The sequence below is a fragment of the Chrysemys picta genome, chromosome 10, assembly GCF_011386835.1.
Source record: "Chrysemys picta bellii isolate R12L10 chromosome 10, ASM1138683v2, whole genome shotgun sequence".
NCBI lineage: Eukaryota > Metazoa > Chordata > Testudines > Emydidae > Chrysemys > Chrysemys picta.
In genome coordinates this window covers 88,435,120-88,459,199 of record NC_088800.1, presented here as the reverse complement: position 1 = coordinate 88,459,199, position 24,080 = coordinate 88,435,120, and the positions used below count along the sequence as shown (strand labels likewise).

Here is a 24,080-nt window from a genome sequence, read left to right as displayed (position 1 = left end):
ATGCCACAAGCAGCCACAACAGTAGTTCCCTTAACCCACCCAGCAATATTGTTAATCTTTCCAGCTATACTCTTAGCCCAGCAGAAGAGTCTGTCCTATCTCGGGGCCTCTCCTTTTGTCCCTCCAGACCCATGAATATGATACAGTTCTGCGGTGACCTAGAATCCTACTTTCGACGTCTCCGACTCAAAGAATATTTCCAACATACCTCTGAACAGCATACTAACCCACAGAATCCTCCCTACCAGCACTACAAAAAAAAGGATTCTGCGTGGACTCCTCCGGACGGTCGAAACAACAGACTGGATTTCTACATAGAGTGCTTCCGTCGACGTGCAAAGGCTGAAATTGTGGAAAAGCAACATCACTTGCCACATAACCTCAGCCATGCAGAACACAACGCCATCTACAGCCTCAGAAACAACCCTGACATCATAATCAAAAAGGCTGACAAAGGAGGTGCTGTCGTCATCATGAATAAATTGGAATATGACCAGGAGGCTGCTAGACAGCTCTCTAACACCACATTCTACAGGCCATTATCCTCTGATCCCACTGAGGATTACCTAAAGAAACTACACCATCTGCTAAAAAAACTCTCTGACAAAGCACAGGAACAAATCTGTACAGACACATGCCTAGAACCCCGACCAGGGGTATTCTATTTGCTACCCAAGATCCATAAACCTGGATATCCTGGACGCCCCATCATCTCAGGCATTGGCACCCTAACATCAGGCTTGTCTGGTTATGTAGACTCTCTCCTCAGACCCTACGCTACCAGCACTCCCAGCTATCTTCGAGACACCACTGACTTCCTGAGGAAACTACAATCCATCGGTGATCTTCCAGAAAACACCATCCTGGCCACTATGGACGTAGAAGCCCTCTACACCAATATTCCACACAAAGATGGACTACAAGCTATCAGGAACAGTATCCCTGATAATATCACAGCTAACCTGGTGGCTGAACTTTGTGATTTTGTCCTCACCCACAACTATTTCACATTTGGGGACAATATATACCTTCAAGTCAGCGGCACTGCTATGGGTACCCGCATGGCCCCACAATATGCCAACATTTTTATGGCTGACTTAGAACAACGCTTCCTTAGCTCTCGTCCCCTAACGCCCCTACTCTACTTGCGCTACATTGATGACATCTTCATCATCTGGACCCATGGAAAAGAAGCCCTTGAGGAATTTCACCATGATTTCAATAATTTCCATCCCACCATCAACCTCAGCCTAGATCAATCCACACAAGCGGTCCATTTCCTGGACACTACTGTGCTAATAAGCGATGGTCACATAAATACCACCCTATACCGGAAACCTACTGACCGCTACACTTACCTACATGCCTCCAGCTTCCATCCAGGACACACCACACGATCCATTGTCTACAGCCAAGCTCTAAGATATAACCGCATTTGCTCCAATCCCTCGGATAGAGACAAGCACCTACAAGATCTCTATCAAGCATTCTTAAAACTACAATACCCACCTGCTGAAGTGAAAAAACAGATTGACAGAGCCAGACGAGTACCCAGAAGTCACCTCCTACAAGACAGGCCCAACAAAGAAAATAACAGAACACCACTAGCTGTCACCTTCAGCCCCCAACTAAAACCTCTCCAGCGCATCATCAGAGATCTACAACCTATCCTGAAAGATGATCCTTTACTCTCACAGATCTTGGGAGACAGACCTGTCCTCGCTTACAGACAACCCCCCAACCTAAAGCAAATACTCACCAGCAACCACACATCACTGAACAAAACCACTAACCCAGGAACCTATCCTTGTAACAAACCCCGATGTCAACTCTGTCCACATATCTATTCCAGTGACATCATCATAGGACCTAATCACATCAGCCATACCATCAGGGGCTCGTTCACCTGCACATCTACCAATGTGATATATGCCATCATGTGCCAGCAATGCCCCTCTGCCATGTACATTGGCCAAACCGGACAGTCTCTACGCAAAAGAATTAATGGACACAAATCTGACATCAGGAATCAAAATACTCAAAAACCAGTGGGAGAACACTTTAACCTGTCTGGTCATTCAGTGACAGACCTGCGGGTGGCTATATTACAACAGAAAAACTTCAAAAACAGACTCCAACGAGAAACTGCTGAGCTAGAATTGATATGCAAACTAGACACAATCAACTCTGGTTTAAATAAGGACTGGGAATGGTTGGGCCATTACAAACATTGAAATCTATCTCCCCTTGTAAGTATTCTCACACTTGTTATCTAACTGTCTGTCTGTGCTGGGCTAGCTTGATTATCACTTCAAAAGTTTTTTTCTCTTAATTAATTGGCCTCTCAGAGGTGGTAAGACAACTCCCACCTGTTTATGCTCTCTGTATGTGTGTATATATATCTCCTCAATATATGTTCCATTCTATATGCATCCGAAGAAGTGGGCTATAGTCCACGAAAGCTTATGCTCTAATAAATTTGTTAGTCACTGCCTCTGATGAATCTCAATGTAACTCATAATCCTTGCACATATAATACAAACAGGAAGTTTAAAATATAAGGGAGCCAAGGTCCTGATTTTCCTGAGAAAGATACTGAACTTGGGACTGAGTTGGAAAACGAGTTTTCATTAAAGCAATCTTGTTCAAATTTTCCCCACTAAATAGAATTGTAGAATAATAGTCAAAGTTTCTGAATCTGAAATTGGATCCATGCAGGCAGAGTCAATTGCCAGATCAAGGCCAAAGTTTACAGTATGGCTGTCCACAACATTATGAGTTGCTACGTGAGTCTCAGCTGTAAGATAAATCTTCGGAAGAGTCTTATTGGGAAGAAAATACTTTAAATAAATACATGAAAATGGATAACTTTTTAAACTGAGTTCTTACTTGTTAATCCAAGGTCACTGTTTTCTTGATCTTCTAATTCTTGATCTAAGGATGCAACACTTATATCACTAAAATGTAGATCTAAAGCAGAACCTGTTAAATAAAATATTATGTTAATGAAAATGTATCTGAATTATTGATAAAACTGTTATGTTTCCTGGAACTTCACAATAGTATCTGGACTGTTATTATTATTATTATTTCTATTACAGTCATGCCTAGAGGACCCTAGAACAGGACCCCATTGTAGGACCTGTACAGACACATAATAAAGGAAAGTTCCTGGCTCTTGTAAGACAATGATTTTACCTCTCATCTACTAGAAATTTTTTAGTATGTTAATCAAGTAGTGCATAAAGTGGGGAGGTTGGGGAGAGAGAGAGACACTCTGTTATGGATTAGAAATTAAGAAAGAGAAAAAAAGAGTAGTTAATCCTGCTGGGAAAGGGTTAAATACGTTCATTTGTCACCCCACCTGAATATATGAGAGGGGGCACTGGTACTCTGGCACTGAACAGTCCTGATGGAGGAATAGTCCTATGACCAACCAAGTCCGGTGACAATGTTTGAACTGAAATTTGTGTTATTTTATGTCTATGTAAATGAAGCCAAATGGAAGAGGATGAGTTCAGACTGTGCAGTCTTATGGACTGTATTTCTACAGGAGGTTGGGAAAAGCATTTGTTCACATCACCACCAAACCTTCCACTGTAAGATGAAAGAGAATGCATTTTGGTGTACAATGAAGTTGGATGCCAAACCTTGGAGTTTGTCCAATGTCACTCCTCCAGAGATGTATCCACTTTTGGGCATAAGGCAGCAAGACAGTCGTCTCCATGTATTAGCAGCTGGATTCTACTTCTACGAGTAGTTCCTTCACTCAAATTATTGCAGATGACTCAGTAAAAGAAGCCTGCCCCTTCAGTGTATTGTTTGTTACATCCACTGCTTTTTCTATACCTGGGTAATTAATTATTGTTTGTCACGGTCCAAATTTCTTGGTCAAGGTATAACCAAGGTCCAGATTCCAGAGAAAATAATACAAAAACAACAATAATGATAATAAATTCATGGAAGCCCATGACCTGTCTCTATTTTTTATTAAAAATAGCTGGGGGGGGAAGGGGGGACAGACTAATAGTCTCTGCCCTGCTGCCGAGGGCTGACTGCTGGCTACTGCTCCGGCCACTGGCTGCTGTTCTAACGGCCAGGGCTGAAGCCAAAGAAGTCAAAAGCGTCTGGCGGTCTGGATTTGGCTGGAGGTCTACCTATTGACTACCCCTGTTCTATAGTATCTCTGTGAGTAGAGTTGGAAAAGATGGACATAAAATAAGGGGAAATCGTCAAGCTGTAAAAATCAGGTTGCTGTCTCTCTTCCCACTCATCTTATTCCTGAATTCTCTCCCCCAGCTATACTTCATTTATCTCAGATAAATTCATGCTTTGGATGTCTCTGACTTGAGGGACGTAGATGGTCTGGGGCCTTACATACGCAGCACAATTAGCAAAACTTTTGCTTCCTTGGTTCCTGATAGGTAGCATCGTCATGGTGCTTTGTCTCTTTGACTACAAAGGGAGGAGAAGGAACTATGGCAAACAGAATTACTGTGACTAACATTTCTTTCCAGAATCTAAAAGATCTCACCATTAAAATAATTTCCCTGGTCATCAATGTACATTTTCCTTTGATTATGCTGTCTTCCTTTGAGAATGCACCACAATTAATTTAAGCCCCCCCAAACTGGCTGGAAGCGGTATGGTCCCAGCAGGGGAATTGCTGGAGGGACCTGGATAAATAGGGGAGGGGAAGCTGTGGAAGCCCCTCCTCCTCCCCCCCCCAATGCAGTCTCAAGCTAAAAATAAGTTTATTCACAATCCTGAAAAAAGATTACATTAAAACAGTATATCACACAGCTTCACAATTCCACCTAATGGGACCTCACTGGGTAGGCAGAATGAGTGTTATACAAAAAATTCATTTTAGAAGATCTCACAAACTAAAAGTCCAGCCTTGTCCTTCCTTAACTTCCTTGATTAAAAACTCTAGGTTCAAATCAGCATCTAAGCTCTCATGCTTCCTTCTCTCTCCCTCCTTTCTCATCTCACTTACCCCTGGACTCCATGCAGATAGGCTCTACTCCTCTTCGGATCGTTAAGAGTCTCTTTTTGAACTCCCAAGTGTTATCTGGCATTAGCTTAGATACTATTAATGCCCTTCCTCTTAAACATCAAGAAGGCCAGCTCCTGCGTAGTCTTTATCAGTTTTAAACTACTTCTGATCATATTTTCCTGCTTATTTTATTGTCCCCCAAGACACACAAAAACATAACTTTAATAGTTCAATTAACTGGATCCCAGTTAGCAATTTCAGTGCACCATTTCCCCAAAAAGAAATGAATTATACCATCACTCAACAAAAAAACAGAATTATCACATGCAAAAAAATTACTTATTTCTGTCAAATAGGAATTCCTTTGTGTTCTTTTCTATTCATTACAAAGCATTAAGAAAAATTTTCTGAAAGTGAGCAATATTAGGTTGTGGAACATAGTTTCCCTACAGATCTCGTGAAAAGGCCATCACTCGAGACTTTGAAAAATAAGCAAGACTAAACACTAGAAAATGATTGCGCGGAATAATCTTGCACTGACCTCCTAGAAATAATCCAGCTGGTCTTTTCCATTTCTAACTTATGTTCTCATAATTCTTTGTAATCTTTTTGCTGAAATTTAAAGACTTCCTGTAGCACACTGAATCTATGCTATTATTGAGCCCCACATCCCAGATGTTTTCTTTACATAATGCATTTTATATATAAAACAGTCTTATCTTCTTGCCTTAAAAAACAAAACAAAAAAAATCAGTCTGAGAAAGTAGATAAATATAATAAAAAAAGAAAATTCTGCCGCATTGTTACACCTGCAGAATTTCACAAATGTATCTACCAAGACTTCTAAAACCTCAGGCACATTCTTAAATATTAATAAGAATTAATTATTGACAGCTGAGGCAAAATGCATCACTTGTTGCCTCATGTACATCAGTTCGAAGTGTCCACCTGTTGCTAACATCTCAGTGGAACATGAGTACCTGAAAAGAATGAAGCAACAAAGAAATAAGATGTCAGTCTTCAGAAAATAGTTATACAATAAGTTACAGGGGAGATTTTCAAAAGGCACAAATGACAGTTAGGAACCTCGTTCCCATTTTTGCCTTTGAAAATCTCTTTCACATAAACACAGAACAATACTGTTCTTACAAAGTCAAGATACACGTAGCAGAAGTTGCTTAATTGGGGTGGCCTATTGTAACAGAATATACTCCTATATTTACACCCTACACACTACTGTAATAATCTTTGTATAAAATATGCTTTGTAAGGTATCATTTGAAAAAACTAACTGTTAATAATATCATGGTAAAATGTAGGAAAGTTGTAGAGAAGGTCCCTATCCCAGGGGAGGAGGACAGCATCGCCCACGGAATGCTGTCCTATCCCCACTCTGGAGCAGTAGCGTGAACATTTCTTGTTCAAGTGAGTGGTGAACACATCTGTGGACAGTGTCCTGCAACATCTGAATAGGTCATGAAGTGTTGTTGGGTCTATTTCCCACTTGTGGTCGTGTGGGAATTTGCAACTGACTGTCCGCTATTGAATTTTGTGTGCCTGGGAGGTAAGCTGTAGACAGTAGGACGTCATGGGAGATGAACCAGTTCCATAGCCTCATCGCTTCCACAGAGAGGGAGGGCTCCCCCATCACTTAATGTAGTACAGACAGGCTATATTGTCCATTAGGATCTTCATATGGGATCCTTTGATCAGTGAGAGGAAATGGGCAGAGGTGATCCTGACTGCTCCTAGCTTGAGGAGACTGATGTGAAGAGATATCTCCATCGGCGACCACCTGCCTTGTGTTGTGAGGCCGTTTAGATGCACGCCCCATCCTATTTGTGATGTGTCAGTGGTGAGAAGTAACGACGGTGGGGCTTGCAAGAGGAGGATCCCTTTCCAAACATTGGCTGGCTCCTTCTACCAGTCTATGGAGTTTTTGATCCTAGTGGGTGGTGACAGGGGCTTGTCTAGTCTGTGTCTGTTTGGTCTGTAAACTGAGCTGAACCACATTTGAAAGCATTTCATGTGAATCCTGGCATGTGGTATCACCGCTGTGCTCACTGCCATATGCCTCGAGAGTTGGAGACTGAGTCTGACTGATATTTGCGGGCTGCTCTGAATGGTCTCTATGAACGTGACCAAGGAGAGGAACCTGTGTTGAGGTAAGAAAGGTCTAGGCTGTAACGAGTCGAAGTTGGCACCTATTAATTCCAGCCATTGTACTGGAGTGAGGGTTGATTTCTGGGTGTTGATCTGTAGGCCAAGTTCCATAAACAAGTGCATTGCAGCTTTGGTGACTTGGTGAGCCTCTTGGAGGGATTGGGCTCTGAGGAGGCAGTCATCCGGGTATGGATAAATCATGATCCCTTTGGAGCGCAGGTGACTGGCCACCACTGAGAGGACCTTGGAAAATACTCTCAGGGCCGATGATAGGCTGAAGGGAATCACCCTGTGTTGGTGGTGTTCTTGGCCCACAGTGAATCTGAGAAATCATCTGAGAGTCGGCAGGACTGAAAATATGAAAACTGGTTTTCAACCTCTGATCTTCAGGACACTTATTTCCCTGTTCCAGTGCTGGAATGATCGTTGATAAGGTGACCATCTTGAACTTTTGAGCATTGACACACTTATTGAGAGTTCTCAGGTTTGGTATGGGTATCCAACCTCCCTTCCTTTTGAGTATTAGGAAATAATGAGAGTAGAACCCTTTGCCTCATAGATTTTGAGGTACCGGTTCTATGGCTCCTAATTGGAAAAGACCATCTACCTCTTATCGCAGTAAACTCTCATGAGAAGAGTCCATGAAGAGGGATGGGGAAGGGAGGTAAAATGGATGGAGTACCCAGTTTGAACGATCTCAAAGACCCATCAGTTTGATGTTATGCGTTCCCAGGCACTGTGGAATGCTGCCAATCAGTGACCAAATGGATGTAAAGCGATGGTCTGCTGAATTAGCTGGGCAGAGCGGTCTAACAGTGCCTTGACCCACCCGTCAAAACTGGTGTTTGGCTGTAGAGGCTGGGATGATGAAGATGGTGGGCCAGATGGTTTATGCTTGGGGAATTTGCCTTACTTTCTCTGTGGCTCATAGTGGCATTGAGCTATGTACTGAGATGTGCGCAGTCTATGCTTGGATTGGGGACTGAACCCTCTTTTTTGTCCTAGCTTGTAGATGCCCAGCGACTGAAGAGTTGCCCTAGACTTTAATGCCTTAATACTTGTACTCACTTGAAACTCATCCTGATGGGCAGGATTCCCTCGAAGAATAGCATGAGGGGGAAAGGAGTCCAGGAGAGCTGGCTGTATTTTGAAGAACCCTTATTGAGGTTGCAGGAACAAACCATCCCGATGTGTAGAAAGAATAGTAAATATGGCAGGCAAACAGCTTGGCTTAACAGTGAAATCCTTGCTGATCTTAAACACAAAAAAGAAGCTTACAAGAAGTGGGAAATTGGACAAATGACCAGGGAAGAGTATAAAAATATTGCTCAGGCATGCAGGAGTGAAATCAGGAAGGCCAAATCATACTTGGAGTTGCAGCTAGCAAAGGATGTTAAGAGTAACAAGAAGGGTTTCTACAGGTATGTTAGCAACAAGAAGAAGGTCAAGGAAAGTGTGGGCCCTTTATTGAATGGGGGAGGCAACCTAGTGACAGAGGATGTGGAAAAAACTAATGTACTCAATGCTTTTTTTGCCTCTCTCTTCACGAACAAGGTCAGCTCCCAGATTACTGCACTGGGCAGCACAGTATGGGGAGGAGGTGACCAGCCCTCTGTGGAGAAAGAAGTGGTTCAGGACTATTTAGAAAAGATGGATGAGCACAAGTCCATGGGGCCAGATGCATTGCATCTGAGGGTGCTAAAGGAGTTGGTGGATGTGATTGCAGAGCCATTGGCCATTATCTTTGAAAACTCATGGCAATTGGGGGAGGTCCCGGATGACTGGAAAAGGGCTAATGTAGTGTCCATCTTTAAAAAAGGGAAGGAGGAGGATCTGGGGAAGTACAGGCCAGTCAACCTCACCGCAGTCCCTGGAAAAATCATGGAGCAGGTCCTCAAGGTATCAACTTAGAGGAGAGGAAAGCGATCAGGGACAGTCAGCATGGATTCACCAAGGGCAAGTCATGCCTGACTAACCTAACTGCCTTCTATGATGAGATAATCGGCTCTGTGGATGAGGGGAAAGCAGTGGACGTGTTATTCCTTGACTTTAGCAAAGCTTTTGATACGGTCACCCACAGTATTCTTGCCAGCAAGTTAAAGAAGTATGGGCTGGATGAATGGACTATAAGGTGGATAGAAAACTGGCTAGATCTTCGGGCTCAACGGGTAGTGATCAATGGCTCCATGTCTAGTTGGCAGCCGATATCAAATGGAGTGCCCCAAGGGTTGGTCCTGGGGCCGGTTTTGTTCAATAGCTTCATTAATGATCTGGGGAATGGCGTGGATTGCAACCTCAGCAAGTTTGCAGATGACACTAAACTGGGAGGAGTGGTAGATATGCTGGAAGGTAGGGATAGGATACGGAGGGATCTAGACAAATTAGAGGATTGGACCAAAATAAATCTGATGAGGTTCAACAAGGACAAGTGCAGAGTCCTGCACTTAGGACGAAAGAATCTCATGCACTGCTACAGACTAGGGACCGAGTGGTTAGGCAGCAGTTCTGCAGAAAAGGACCTAGAGGTTATAGTGGACGAGAAGCTGGATATGAGTCAACAGTGTGCCCTTGTTGCCAAGAAGGCTAACGGCATTTTGGGCTGTATAAGTAGAAGCATTGCCAGCAGATTGAGGAACGTGATCGTTCCCCTCTATTCGACATTGGTGAGGCCTCACCTGGAGTACTGTGTCCAGTTCTGGGCCCCACACTACAAGAAGGGTGTGGAAAAATTGGAGAATCCAGCGGAGGGCAACGAAAATGATTAGGGGGCTGGAGCACATGACTTATGAGGAGAGGCTGAGGGAACTGGGATTATTTAGTCTGTAGAAGAGAAGAATGAGGGGGGATTTGACAGCTGCTTTCAACTACCTGAAAGGGTGTTCCAAAGAGGATGGATCTAGACTGTTCTCAGTGGTACCAGATGACAGAACAAGGAGTAATGGTCTCAAGTTGCAGTGGGGGAGGTTTAAGTTGGATATTAGGAAAACAAATTTTCACTAGGAGGATGGTGAAGCACTGGAATGGGTTACTTAAGGAGTTGGTAGAATATCCTTCTTTAGAGGTTTTTATGGTCAGGCTTGACAAAGCCCTAGCTGGGATGATTTAGTTGGGGATTGGATTGGGGTTGGACTAGATGACATCCTGAGGTCCCTTCCAACCCTGATATTCTATGATTCTATGAAACCTCTTTGTCGTTAAATAAACTTTTTTTGTTCTCTAAATCTGTGTGAGTAACTCCATTTAAGATGGCAAGTTGATGTATATTGTTTCCTTACAGGGACAACAGACCTTTGTTATGTGAACTGTTTTGGAAAGGGCTGGACAAGCGCACTATAGAATACACATTTTGGGGGAGAAAATCTGGGACTGAGAGTGTGTTGGGGTCACTCTGCATGTAGTAACTAAGGGTGGTGGAAGCCAGAGTGTGACTGAAGTTTGCTGGCAGGCTTCAGCTATACAGATACTCAGGGCATGACTTGCTTACGGGAAGGCTGTTTGTGAGCGGCCCAGGTGGGAGCTACATCAGAAAGGCATTGTAAGGCACCCAAGGTTGCAGGGCAAGGGTGACAGTCCCTCAGTGGTCTGGACTTCACCGAGAAAGGTCATGTTTCAATGAATTTTCTATTTTCCAAAGATAGTGCCGGTAAAGCTTAGACATTCCACAACAGGTTCTGCAGAGATCAGAAATTCTGCATTGAACAAGAAATCCCAGTTATATTCAGTGGGAAGGGCTGTATCTTATTTCTCAATTAACCAACATTATTACTGTTACTACAAAGCAGCAATTCTTCCCAGTGAACAACACTGGAGATTAGTTCCCTCAGAAGCATTCCTATTAAGTGGATTTTCCTGACTGGGGCTAAGTTAAAGAGAGTGCATTCTATATTTCATTTTTCCCAGTATATAAAAAAGTATAATACATGCACCTGTGCATTATTAAAAACCATAAAGCAGAATACCATGATGTGCTGCAGTGTCATCCAAAGCTACAGTACCCATCTTTCATGTAAATTACTTAGGGTGGATTTTACCGATATTAATGTTCATAAACAGCAAATACTGAATATGCACAGCAACTATTCCTCAAAGTTTAATCACTTGGCTAGGTTAATATTTTCCCCTCAAAATACCAAAAGGAATTAGAGGAAGATAATAAACCCTAATTAGCCATATTTGATTGAATTTTTTTGTTAAATTAGAATAGTAACCAAACCACCCTAGTCTTGCAAGCTTTCAGAGATAGAGGCGAGAAGATGTTATATTTATATAATTCACAACTTTTAGTTTAAAACCAAGATCGCTCAAAGTTAGAGCTTTGTGGCAAACACCAGCATAAAGCACACTCGTACAGCAAAGTTACATATCATTTAAATAACTGGGTTTTCTAATGGGTTGTCTTGACAGTGACAGAAATAGAGCACATTATTTTCACTGCACTCATATATATACACACAAGGCATAGCTATCACAATTCCAGCAATTATATTCACACATGCCAGTAATTCAAGAGGCTAAGTCCTTGCTTTAGAGAGAGAGAAGGCAATAAGTCACTGTAAACACAGCAATGTATGCATAAAAGAGATCCCAGTTAGCCCAATTCTACTGATTCTGTTAACCGAAACAGCTGAAACTTCAGTACATTTTTTTTATATATGCAAAAACACACACACACCATAAGAATATTTTACAGTAAGAGAAGCAACATTCTGCTTACCTCAATACCTAATTCAACTGGAACATCAAAAATAATCAAATACAGTATATCATGAAAAGCCCAGATTTGTCATTGTGCTTTGCAACATCTGTCCAGCTTCTCATGCCAATAAAGTAATATTTAAAATGCTATATTTCATTTTCAAATATTTTGTTCAATTTTGATCTTTTTAATATTTTAATTATTAAATTAAAGCAGATTTACTACACTGGTATGTATTTTACTGTCATATTAATAAGATTACATTACATCCAACCAACCAAAATATTTCAGCTAGAATATCTTTCTTAGTAAAATATGATTTACTTGAATATTGCCAAATTTAAACACTGGTTATGAAAACTGTTAAATTATATTTCTATTACTTTTATTTTAAAATAATCAGAAATAAGACTGACCAGGATTTGCAATCTTAAACAATCTGCAATTTAAGAATAGCTTAAAATCACTTATTTTCAGTTGTATCTCAGAGTTCATTAAATATGTTTTTTAGAAAAACAACTATGCACTTATTATAAAGTCGGTGAAACCATCTTCCATTTAATATTCTTCATTGATTTCTCTACGGAAAGAAATCAGATGCCTAACTTACCCTCTCTGTAAGTGCTGACTCACTTGTCTGCAGTCTCCTGGTCTCTGGTACATACCAATTTAAACAGAATTGTTCAGATGCACCAGCTAATCACAGCAACTCCCTAATCACATGCCCTAAACCACAGAATCTGCCAATGAATGCAATATGCAGCGTGCCTGTAGCTGTGTTGGTGCCAGGATATTAGAGACTAGGTGGGTGAGTTAATATCTTTTATTGAACCAACTTCTGTTGGTGAGAGAGACAAGCTTTCAACCTGAGACAGAGTTGAAGAATCAGCTGGTCTCTCTCTTGTATTACCTCACCCACCTCGTCTCTCTAATGAATGCAATACACTGTTCCTATTCTATCACATTATACAACAGCCATATAGCCAGTTCTTCATGAATGTGTATTTACTCTGAAAAGAAAACAAATGAATAATGTCTATAAAGATTATATACTTTTGTGGATGAGTGGAACATAAAGTTAAAAACAATAAAGAATGCTTTGTTTTAAAAAATACCCAATTTACAACAAAACAATTCTGAATACTCTGAGCTGTTAGCTTATACATAGAGATACAGTTTTTCACTTATAAAAGTTAAAAATTTGGTGAAACCATTTAAATTTCAGATTTGTTTTGTTCTTTTTTACATCAATCTTCATCCCCACAAACATCAGAAAAAGTGTTTGGCATGGAAACTTAATCATCGCCACTCTAAACTGCAAGATGAAACAGAACCCTATTAAGGTTACCTCAAACACCCACCCTTGACTGGATTGGCAAATTAATTACCCACCCTGCATCTGCCCCATTCCCATTGCCATTGAGAACTAGGTTGGAAAGGATCTGAATAATTCTCCATCACCCAACATGAAAACCCCAGCAGGGAGCAAAAGTAAGAATCCAATGTTCAGATACAGCACTTCTGCCCTATAACAAAGCAAGCTGTTACTTGGAATAAAGAAAGGGTCTAAGGGGGGAGTTAAAAGAGGAAGTTATTCACCTTGTGCAGTAATGATGGTTCTTCGAGATGTGTGTCCCTATGCGTGCTCCGCTGTAAGTGCATCTGCGTCTCTGCACCTCTAATCAGATATTTTAGGTAGCAGTGTCTGTTCAGCCCACATGTGTTCTCCCTCCCTTGTGGTCTGCCTTGAGGCTATCTAGCACTGCATGGGCGAACCCCCTCAGTTCCTCCTCTACTGCAGAGCCCCTTATGCAGAACTCTGAAATAGAGGGGAGGAGAGTGGGTTATGGAGCATACATAGGGACGCATATCTCAAAGAACCATTGTTATTGCACAAGGTGAGTAACTTCCTCTTCTTCAAGTACAGTACCTATGGGTGCTCCACTGTATGTGACTTCACAGTAGTATCCCCCATGGAGGGCTGGGGCTTTGGAGTGGAGTCTGTTACTACGGAGAATACTGTGGAGCTGAAGATGGTATCAGAGGCCAAACCTCTAGTGATCACATAATGTTCTGTGAAAGTGTAGGCAGAGGCCCAAGTTGCTGCTCTGCAGATTTCGGAGATAGGGACATCTTTAAGGAATGAGAGAGAGGTAGAAATTGACCTTGTGGAGAGAGTATGGATTCCAAACAGAGGCAACAGATTGCACTCTTGGTAACAGTGATTAATGCAATCCAAGACTCATTTGGATAGTCTTTGAGCTGATATCGCGGAGCCTTTGGCTCTTTCCGTGAATGAAAGGCACAGTTTAAGGGACTTCCTGAAGTCTTTAGTCCTGTAGAATGCTAGTGCTTTTCTAACATCTAGCATATGCAGAATCGCCTCCCTGTTGTCACAGTGTGGTTTTTGGAAAAAAACAGGAAGATGAATCTGTTGATTCATATGGAAAGTAGAGGCAATTTTAGGGAGAAACTTGTGATGTGGCCTCAGAGTTACTTTGTCTTCAAAAAAAGACAGTGTATGGTGGGTGTGCCATTAGGGCTGCTATTTCTCCTATGTGCCTAGCTGAGGTGATGGCAATTAGAAATGCTGTCTTCAGGGACAGGTGTAAGAGCGAGCAAGTTGCCATGGGCTCAAAGGGAGGTCTAGTCAAAGCTCTGAGAACAAGGTTAAGATCCCAGGTTGGAGCAGGTGGTCTCACATGCGGGAAGAGATTTCCAGTGCCCTTAAGGAATCCATGCATCAGCAGGTGAGTGAACACCGAGTAGCTATCTGGTGGAAAGCCGTTATGGCTGCAAGACGTACCTTAAGGGAGCTGAGTTAGAGTTCTGACTTCTTGAGGTCTAAAATGTAGTCTAAAATTAGAGGGAGGGAAGACAAGGTTGGGTCTGTGTGCTAGAATGACACCAAACTTGGAATCGTTTCCATTTTTGTAAGTAAGTACGTCAAGCTCTTGACTTTCAGCTGTGCAGCAACACGTCTTTCACCTTGTCAGACAATTCTACTTCTAAATCTTGGAACCAAGAAGGAGCCAAGCCTGAAGGACCTGCAGGTTGGGATGAAGGATTAGCCCACTGCTTTGAGAGAGCAGGTGGGGAATGAGCCAAAGACGAACCGGAGGACATAGTGCCATCTGTGTCAGATAAGGGAACCAGACTTGTGTATGCCAGCAGTGGGCAATCAGAATAACTCTCACTTTGTCTCGTCAAATTTTCAACAGGACCTTGGACAGAAGAGGAAATGGAGGAAAGGCATACAAAAGGACCCTGTCCCATGACAGGATGAGAGCATCTTCCAGTGAATGTTTCCCCAGGCCAATCCTGGAGCAGTAACTAGGACATTTCCTGTTCCGGTAAGTAGTGAAGAGATCCATAGTTGGGGTTCCTCAATGGGTGAATATGTCTCAAAGCACCTCTGAGTTCAGTTCCCATTTGTGGTCGTGAAAAAAGTTCCAACTGAGGCTATCAGGTGTCACATTCTGTATCCCTGGTAGATAGACAGCTGAGATGAGCACATTGTGACGGATGCACCAATTCCAAAGTTTGAATGTTTCCATGCAGAGGGAGGAAGATCTGGGACCCTCCTGGCAATTTATGTAAGACATATAGGTCATATTGTCTGCCATAACCTTTGGGTGGGTATTCTTCATGAAAGGCATAAAGTGTGCACAGCATTCCTGATGGCCTTTAGCTCCAAGAGATTGATATGGAGGGTTGCTTCTGTGGAAGACCGCTTGCCCTGAACCTTGTGGCCATGTAGATGAACTCCCCAGCCTATTAGGGAAGCATCTGTCATTAGAGTCAGCATTGGTAGCAGTTGCACAAATGGAGCACCTGCTCAGACATTGGATGGGTCTTTCCACCAGTTCAGGGAATGCCTTACTGTGGAAGGCTGTGATAGCATTTTGGTTAGTCTGTCCCTGTTTGGGGAATAGACAGAAGTGAGCCACATCTGAAGACACATCATGAATATGCAGGAATTAGGGGGTGACAAAGGTGCATGCTGGCATATGAACTGGCAGCTGCAGGCAGTTCCTGGCTAATGTTTGAGGGTTGGCCTGGACTGTCTCTGAGACTCCAAAAGGTGGTGAATCTGTATAGCGGGAGAAATGCTCTCGCTTGTGCTGCATCGAGGTTGGCGCCGATAAACTCCAGACAAGGCACTGGTGTCTCTAGGCAGTGTGGCAGAGCTCACAGCAGAGGCATCCTGATGGTTATGGGTACTACGCTTCAGAGCTGCCGGTACCGAGGTGGCTAATTGCACTAGGGAACCCCTCTGGCTGGCCAATGACTGTTGGGGGGCTTGGAGCCCTTTATGGGCGGAATCTGCTGGTCTTTTCCATGACCCTACCCCCTTTGAAATTCAAGGCTCCAGAGATGATCTGGGGTCTGCATTGGTGTCCCCAGCAGGCTGACCTGCCTTCTCCATAAGGAAGAGTTTTAACTTCAGCTCCCAATTCTTGCAAGATCTCAGCTTTTGCTGGTTGCAGAGAGAGCACTTCTAAGAGATATGGGACTCTCCCAGGCACTGGACATAGTGAGAGTTTCTGTCCATTACAGGAATCAACTCCTTGCGGAAGAGGCACCTCTTGAAGCTGGGGAAGCCTGGCATGCCCCCCCACCCCCCAGGGTGTGTGTCACCCTCTAGCAGTGAGAAATGCAGAAGAAAGTTATTCTTTCCTCTTCTTTTCTTTTTTAAATTTAAATAACTTAGAAAGTCTTCTAAACGTCCCCGTCCCCCCAGGAGGGGAGGGGGAGGAATCCACCCAGAGAGGGAAGGAAATGTAAACTAAAGTTATTTTTCTTTTCTTTTTTTCTTTATCTCAGCAGGGTAAAAAGGAAACACTAACTATTAAGGAGAACAAAGGAAACAAAAACAACCACTACTTATGCTAATGATGCAGATAAGGAAGGCACAACTGCTCACCCCATCCAAAGCCAAAGGCGGGCCAGAAGGAACTGAGGGAAAGTTTGCCTGCACACTGCTAGATAGCCTTGAGGCAGACTATGAGGGAGGGTAAGCGCATATGCAGGCTGAACAGACACTGCAACCTAAAATCTCTGATTAGAGGTGTAGGGGCACAGATACACCTACAGTGGAGCACCCATAGGGGCACTACTCAAAGAAGAAGTTAGAGTTGTTTTCCCCATCTGCATTTTGTTGGGGCCCTGAGCTTGAAGCTGTGAGAGAAGGGACTGCCAGAGTTCCCCTTACCTTTAGTCCTGACCAACTGGGTTTCATGCCAAGAAAAACAACAGCAACAGCCCTGTGAAGTTTTATCCCCTTACCTGAAGGATGGATGTAGGCAGGGCCGGATTAAGATCTTTAGAGGTCCTAAGCACTGAAAAGATTATGGTGCCCCCCCCCAATGTAATTCAAAATAAAAACAATACTATACTGTAAAATAAAAGCCCCACATCAGTTCCCCCCCCCGCTGCCCACCGGTAGCCCACCCAATCAGCGCCTCCCCATCCCTCCCGATCAGCTGTTTCGTGGCATGCAGGAGGTTTGGGGGGGAAGAGAGGAGGAGGGCACGGCAGGCTCAGGGTAGGGGGTGGGAAGGGGTGGAGTGGGGGCAGGGCCTGTGGCAGAGCCAGGGGTTGAGCAGTGAGCACCCCCCGGCACATTGGAAAGTTGGCACCTGTAGCTCCAGCCCTGGAGTCGGTGCCTATACAAGGAACCGCATATTAACTTCTGAAGAGCCACATGTGGCTCCGGAGCCACAGGTTGGCCACCCCTGCCTTAACTGAATAAACTCATGGGGATTTATATTGCTTGCATTTTGGGATACTACTCTGTGTTTTAGTCTTTGTCCCTTATGCTATAATATCATCTGTAGTTCACTACTGTGTGTCAACAGCTCTTGTCAAGCTTGAAATACTCACTGCACCTAATATTGTTGTTATAATCTGTATATAAAAGATGGCATGTAAGGGTACAGTTGGAAAATTAATAACTCACTGAACATTAATATTCTTGAATGCTGTATGCACCGGGTGTGTACAAAGGATTATGAATACATGTTAGCATTATGTTCTTAAAATGTGTTTGGCAAGCAATGCAGGAGCCCAGTTTGCCCTAGACAAAAGAACATACATTTGTCTCAGGCAGAAACAATGACGGTCCATTTACATAAAAGGTAAACAAGCTGGGGAGAAATTAGTATGGCAGCTATGCCCCCAACAGGAGAGAAAAACTTTATCTGGGCGATAATCACAGGGGGTGTGAACTTCAAATGATAAGTAATTGAATCAATTGATTGCATATAATATTAAGCAACAGAGGGTCCTGTGGCACCTTTAAGACTAACAGATGTATTGGAGCATAAGCTTTCGTGGGTGAATGCCCATTTTCCATGCGTCTGACGAAGGGGGCATTCACCCACAAAAGCTTATGTTCCAATACATCTGTTAGTCTTAAAGGTGCCACAGGACCCTCTGTTGCTTTTTACAGACCCAGACTAACACGGCTACCCGTCTGATATAATATTACTGTATTATAAAAATGTATCAATTAGGTCTTATGAAAGCTAAAGACACATTGGAGAGTAATATCACTGTGAAATGTATGTACTATATTAACACTATAGGAGGAAATATGGATACTTAATTATATTATGCTTTAAAATCTGTGACCAAACACAGGGAGAAATAGCTCCCTTAACTCCTGTCTGGGAGAAAACCTATCTACCTGTCTCCAATTAAATTAAGCAAGGTATGACCAAAAACAATGGAAGCCCCATTTACATATGAATCAGCAAGGGGCTGGGAAGCCCACAGGAAGAGAAGAACAGCATGAGGTCATTCGGACAAAACAGTTAAGTTTGGGAAGATATAAGGAGAGAGGAGAAGCCATCTTGGAGACAAGAGGCCAGAGCTCTCGCAAGCTGATAACGACGGGTCCATCTAACAAGGGGGCTAAAGTCTCTGGGAATGGAAGATTGGTAAGGATCTTGAACAAAGACTGTAGCTTGTTAAGTTAGATCTTATCAATTAGAAAGCATATTTTTACTTTTGTTTGTAATCCCTTCTCACTTTATTCCTTTTACTTGGTATTACTTAACCGATATTCTTTTGTTAATAAACTTGTTTTATTTTTACAATAAACCAACTCAGTGCTGTGCTTGAAAAGAAGGGTGCATTTACCTCAGGTAAGTTAATAAGCTGTGATGTTCTTTTGTTTCTTTAAAGGAGCAAACAAACATTATTATTTCTCTGAATGTTCCAGGAGAGGGTTGGATGCTTCAGTGTAGTTTTGGGGAAATTTGGGACAGGGAGTGTGTTGGGGTCATCTCTGCAAGAAGAAACCAAAGAGTGGTGAGTTCCAGAATGGGGCTGCTGTATTGTAAGCAGGCTGCTGGGGCCAGAGCACTGGACCAGGGCTGCATAGCACACAAACACTCAGGATACTGCATGCTTGTGTCTTGGCTGGAAGCATCCTGACAAGAAAACCACAGCAACAGAACAGTTTAAGGCACTCAGGGTTGCAAGGCAAGCAGTGATGCAGCCCAGAACATGATAAACATACTTTTAAGAAAAACCTCTCCATCTCTGCTCTCCTTCATTTCATCACATCTGTGGTTGGCAGGAGATTCCTGATGCTCCTTTGTGCTATCATGGTTCTTGATTCTACTAGTCAACCCACAATGGACTAGATCTGTCCTCACCTAACTCCCACCCAGAACACTTTCAGTCAAAACAATGTTTCTATTTTTAATAGGCCTCCTTTTTTCCTCTTCAAAATCAAAACCAATAGACTCTGGAAGCTAGTCTGGGAGCTGACCCATAGTAACAGATGGTCTATGGGAGAACTAGATCTATGGGTGAATGTGAAGTCGGAGGTTCTAAAAGGCTCTTACCCTCAGTCCTTATCCACCTTTATTGCTGTTTCTATTCTTTGTGAAAAGTCTGGGCTGCGGCAATAACAGACAACCCAGTGGAAATCCTAGGGGCAAGTAGGTGGAAGCAGTTTGAAGTTGTAAACAGCTCTCTCAGCCTGGCTCCCCACTCATTGCTGCTCGTGGAAAGTTCAGAGCTATAAGCACACATTGTCCTATTTTCTTTATTTGGTTGAATTTAGGGCTGTCAAGCAATTAAAAAAATTAATCTCATGGTTAATCGCGCTGTTAAACAATCATAGAATATAGAATCATAGAATATCAGGGTTGGAAGGGACCTCAGGAGGACATCTAGTCCAACTCCCTGCTCAAAGCAGGACCAATTCCCAACTAAATCATCCCAGCCAGGGCTTGGTCAAGCGTGACCTTAAAAACCTCTAAGGAAGGGGATTCCACCACTTCCCTAGGTAACCCATTCCAGTGCTTCAATAATAGAATACAATTTATTTAAATATTTTGGATGTTTTCTACATTTTCAAATATATTGATTTCAATTACAACACAGAATACGAAGTGTACAGTGTTCACTTTATATTTATTTTTTATTACAAATATTTGCACTGTAAAAAACAAAAGAAATAGTTTTTTCAATTCACCTCATACTGTACTATAGTGCAATCTCTTTATCATGAAAGTTGAACTTACAAATGTAGAATTATGTACAAAAAATAACTTCATTCAAAAATAAAACAATGTAAAACTTTAGAGCATACAAGTCCACTCAGTCCTACTTCAGCCAATCGCTCAGACAAAACAAGTTTGGTTACAATTTGCAGGAGATAATGCTGCCTGCTTCTTGTTTACAATGTCACCTGAAAGTGAGAACAGGCATTCGCATGGCACTGTTGTAGCTGGGGTTGCAAGATATTTACATGCCAGATGCGCTAAAGCAGGGGTAGGCAACCTATGGCACGTGTGCCGAACGTGGCACGTAAGCTGATTTTCAGTGGCACTCACACTGCCTGAGTCCTGGCCATCGGTCTGGGGGGCTCTGCATTTTAATTTAATTTTAAATCAAGTTTCTTAAACATTTTAAAAACCTTATTTACTTTACATACAACAATAGTTTAGTTATATATTATAGACTTATAGAAAGAGACCGTCTAAAAATGTTAAAATGTATTACTGGCATGCGAAACCTTAAATTAGAGTGAATAAATGAAGACTCAGCACACCACTTCTGAAAGTTTGCCGACCCCTGCGCTAAAGATTCACATGTCCCTTCATGCTTCAGTCACCATTCCAGAGGACATGCATCCATGCTGATGATGGGTTCTGCACGATAACGATCCAAAATAGTGCAGACCGACGCATGTTCATTTTCATCATCTGTGTCAGATGCCACCAGCAGAAGGTTGATTTTCTTTTTTGGTGGTTTGGATTCTGTAGTTTTCGCATCTGAGTGTTGCTCTTTTAAGACTTCTGAAAGCATGCTCCACACCTCGTCACTCTCAGATTTTGGACAGCACTTCAGATTCTTAAACCTTGGGTTGAGTGCTGTAGCTATTTTTAGAAATCTCACATTGGTACTGTGTTTGCGTTTTGTCAATGTTAATTCATTATTTTTTTAACAAGCATCATCTGCATGGAAACATGTCCTCTGGAATGGTGGCCAAAGCATGAGGGGGCATATGAATGTTTAGCATATCTGGCACATAAATACCTTGCAATGCTGGCTACACAAGTGTCACGCGAACGCCTGTTCTTACTTTCTCACATTATAAAAAAGAAGCAGACAGCAGTATCTCCCATAAATGTAAACAAACTTGTTTGTCTTAGCAATTGGCTGAACAAGAAGTAGGACCGAGTTGACTTGTAGTCTCTAAAGTTTTACATTGTGTTTTTGAGTGCAGTTATGTAACAATAAAGAAATCTACATTTGTAAGTTACACTTTCACAATAAAGAGATTGTACTACAGTACTTGTATGAGGTGAATTGAAAAATACTATTTCTTTTATCATTTTTACAGTGCAAATATTTGTAATAAAAATAATAATATAAAGTGAGCACTGTATACTTTGTATTCTGTGTTGTAATAGAAATCAATGTATTTGAAAATGTAGAAAAACATCCAAAAATATTTAATACATTTCAATTGGTATTCTATTGTTGAACAGTATGATTAATTGCAATTAATTTTTTAATCACAATTAATTTTTTGAGTTAATCGTATTGAGTTCACTGCAATTAATCGACAGCCCTAGTTGAACTTTATCATGACATGATGAAAGAGGGACCCCATCAACCCCCCCATCCCCATGCTTTGTTATGACATGTACCCTGTCCACTGTGCTCTATAACACAAAGTGGACACTTATACAATACATAATTAAAATTAGTAGTAATCAAGGTTCCCCAAAACCACGTAGATACATAACCACGTACATTGCTGATGGGTACTACACACTGCCCAGTGTCTGTCATGCAAGGAAGCCTCTTTAATACAATACAAATGCCTCCTTGCCTTGTAGAGGGAGCAAATAACCTCACCTTCCAAGGAAGTGGAAAGACAGTGATTTGAAAAAGAAAGATACCTGGGTCAATTATTGAGTGAAAGTGAGGAAGAGGATATGGGATGGGGAGAGGGTGTTGGAAAGAAGGTGAGAGTGAATGTGAGGTATTGGGTGAATGAGAAGGGAAGAAGAACTGAAGGTATAGCTGGAATAAAGATGGTGGGAGAATAAAAAGGAGGGAATGAGAGCATCTATGCTCATAGATTATAAACTTGAGCTCAGGCAGCGCTTCATTTTATTTACACACACACCACAAATAATCATAATAATGACAGATTCTAAAGATTTCAATTGAATTGTTTCTTCTGTGTAATTTCTGCTGATTGGATTTTCCTCAGAATCGTTCTCACGCATCAATCAGCTTTCAGCACAGCCTTAATTGTACTTAAATATGGTAAAGCACCATGCACGCCCATAATGCAGTATAAATCATAAAACTAGATAACTTAATAAAATTCTTGTAAAAAATCACAGTATAAAATGGCATACACAAAGCAAATTCTAAAGCAATATATATCCTCCTCTGTCAATCCAGATAGATCTTATCTATCATGTAAAGGACAAAAAAAAGCGAGAGACCTGTTTGAATGGGATGCAGATAGTTTCATTTGAGAACGCAGATAAAAGGCTCTAGACTTGAAACGTCTCATACCACAAAGGGTTAGTTCTAACTCACTCTCTAAAGCAGTGGTGCACAAACATTTCTAGTTATGTCCCCCCCTTACCATTAATGGAATCTGTCCGCGCCTCCCCACCTTCCATTACTGCACAGCCAAGGCTTCCTCAGCAGTGGAGCTTGGTCTGAAGGCAGAGCTGAGGGCGGAACTGGGGATGGGGGAGGAGCTGAAGCTAGAGGCGGAGCTCGTCTGGGGATGGAGAGGGAATGAGAGCAGAGCTGGTCTGGGGACAGAGTGGAGCTGGGGGTGGAGCAGGACTGGGGGCTGAACAGGGTTGGAGACTGAGCTGGTCTGGGGATGGAGCAGGGCTGGAAGCATGGCACTCACTCCCCCTCCCACCATGGGGGCTGGCCCACTGTGCACCACCAAAACGTTCCTCCATGTCCCACTAGGGTTCATGCCCCACAGTTTGGGGACCACTGCTCTAAAGTCAGAGAGAGTCTTTCCATTGACTTTAATAGGAGTTGAATTGGGTCCCAAAACAGCAGCATGTATCGTAGCACAATGCATTGCTGAACACCTGTAAATTTTGTTTTTTTTCACAAGTTTTATTCCCAAATTTGTCTGAGCTCCTGACAGATTTAAGAATAAAAATTTTGTGAATGACAATAATTAGCGGGTCTTTATCCCAACTTTCCTACAGTCATTCATAGATAAGAATGTAAACATAATGTACATAACAGGAAACTTCAAATGTGAGCTTTAATTGTAAGAATTGACCCATCTAACTGAATTTCTAATACAGAAATTTAAGAAGATGCAATCCAATTTTATTTAGAACACACCTGGCTTTTCACATTTATTAGCTAACTAAAACAACAAAGCAAATTATACCAGGAATATAACTTTCACAGCCCTAACTAGCAGCTAAGAAACACTCAGGAGGAATTGGATGGGTTCTAAAAGCTGAGATGTAAGCACTGGGTTCTTGTCAGGGGCGTGCAGGTGCATTTTTCGGTTGAGAGGGTAAACACCTTTATCCCTTCTAGCTGCAAAACCCATTGGGCTCAGTGGAATTGGGCAGGAAGATTTGTGTGCTGGAAGAGAGGGGCATTATGAGGGATTTCACATTAGTTATACCAATGTGAGCAAGAGAGAATGAGCCATCATGGAGAACTCTTGTACAGAAAAAT

The 24,080-nt window shown here is 42.2% G+C and overlaps 1 protein-coding gene across 12 annotated transcripts in view; it reads right to left on the bottom strand.

Moving 5' to 3' along the window:
- The window catches only part of UNKL (unk like zinc finger), a 144,523-nt gene that overhangs the window by 21,776 nt on the left and 98,667 nt on the right, over positions 1 to 24,080 (bottom strand). For 11 of the 12 annotated variants that reach the window (XM_065560379.1, XM_065560383.1, XM_065560380.1 and 8 more), the window contains one exon: positions 2,890 to 2,982. In XM_065560379.1, coding sequence (XP_065416451.1) covers positions 2,890 to 2,982 — 93 coding nt within the window. Of the gene's footprint in view, positions 1 to 2,889; positions 2,983 to 3,650; positions 5,980 to 8,230; positions 18,211 to 24,080 lie in introns of those variants that run through there. The other variant, XM_065560387.1, reaches the window with a different exon arrangement.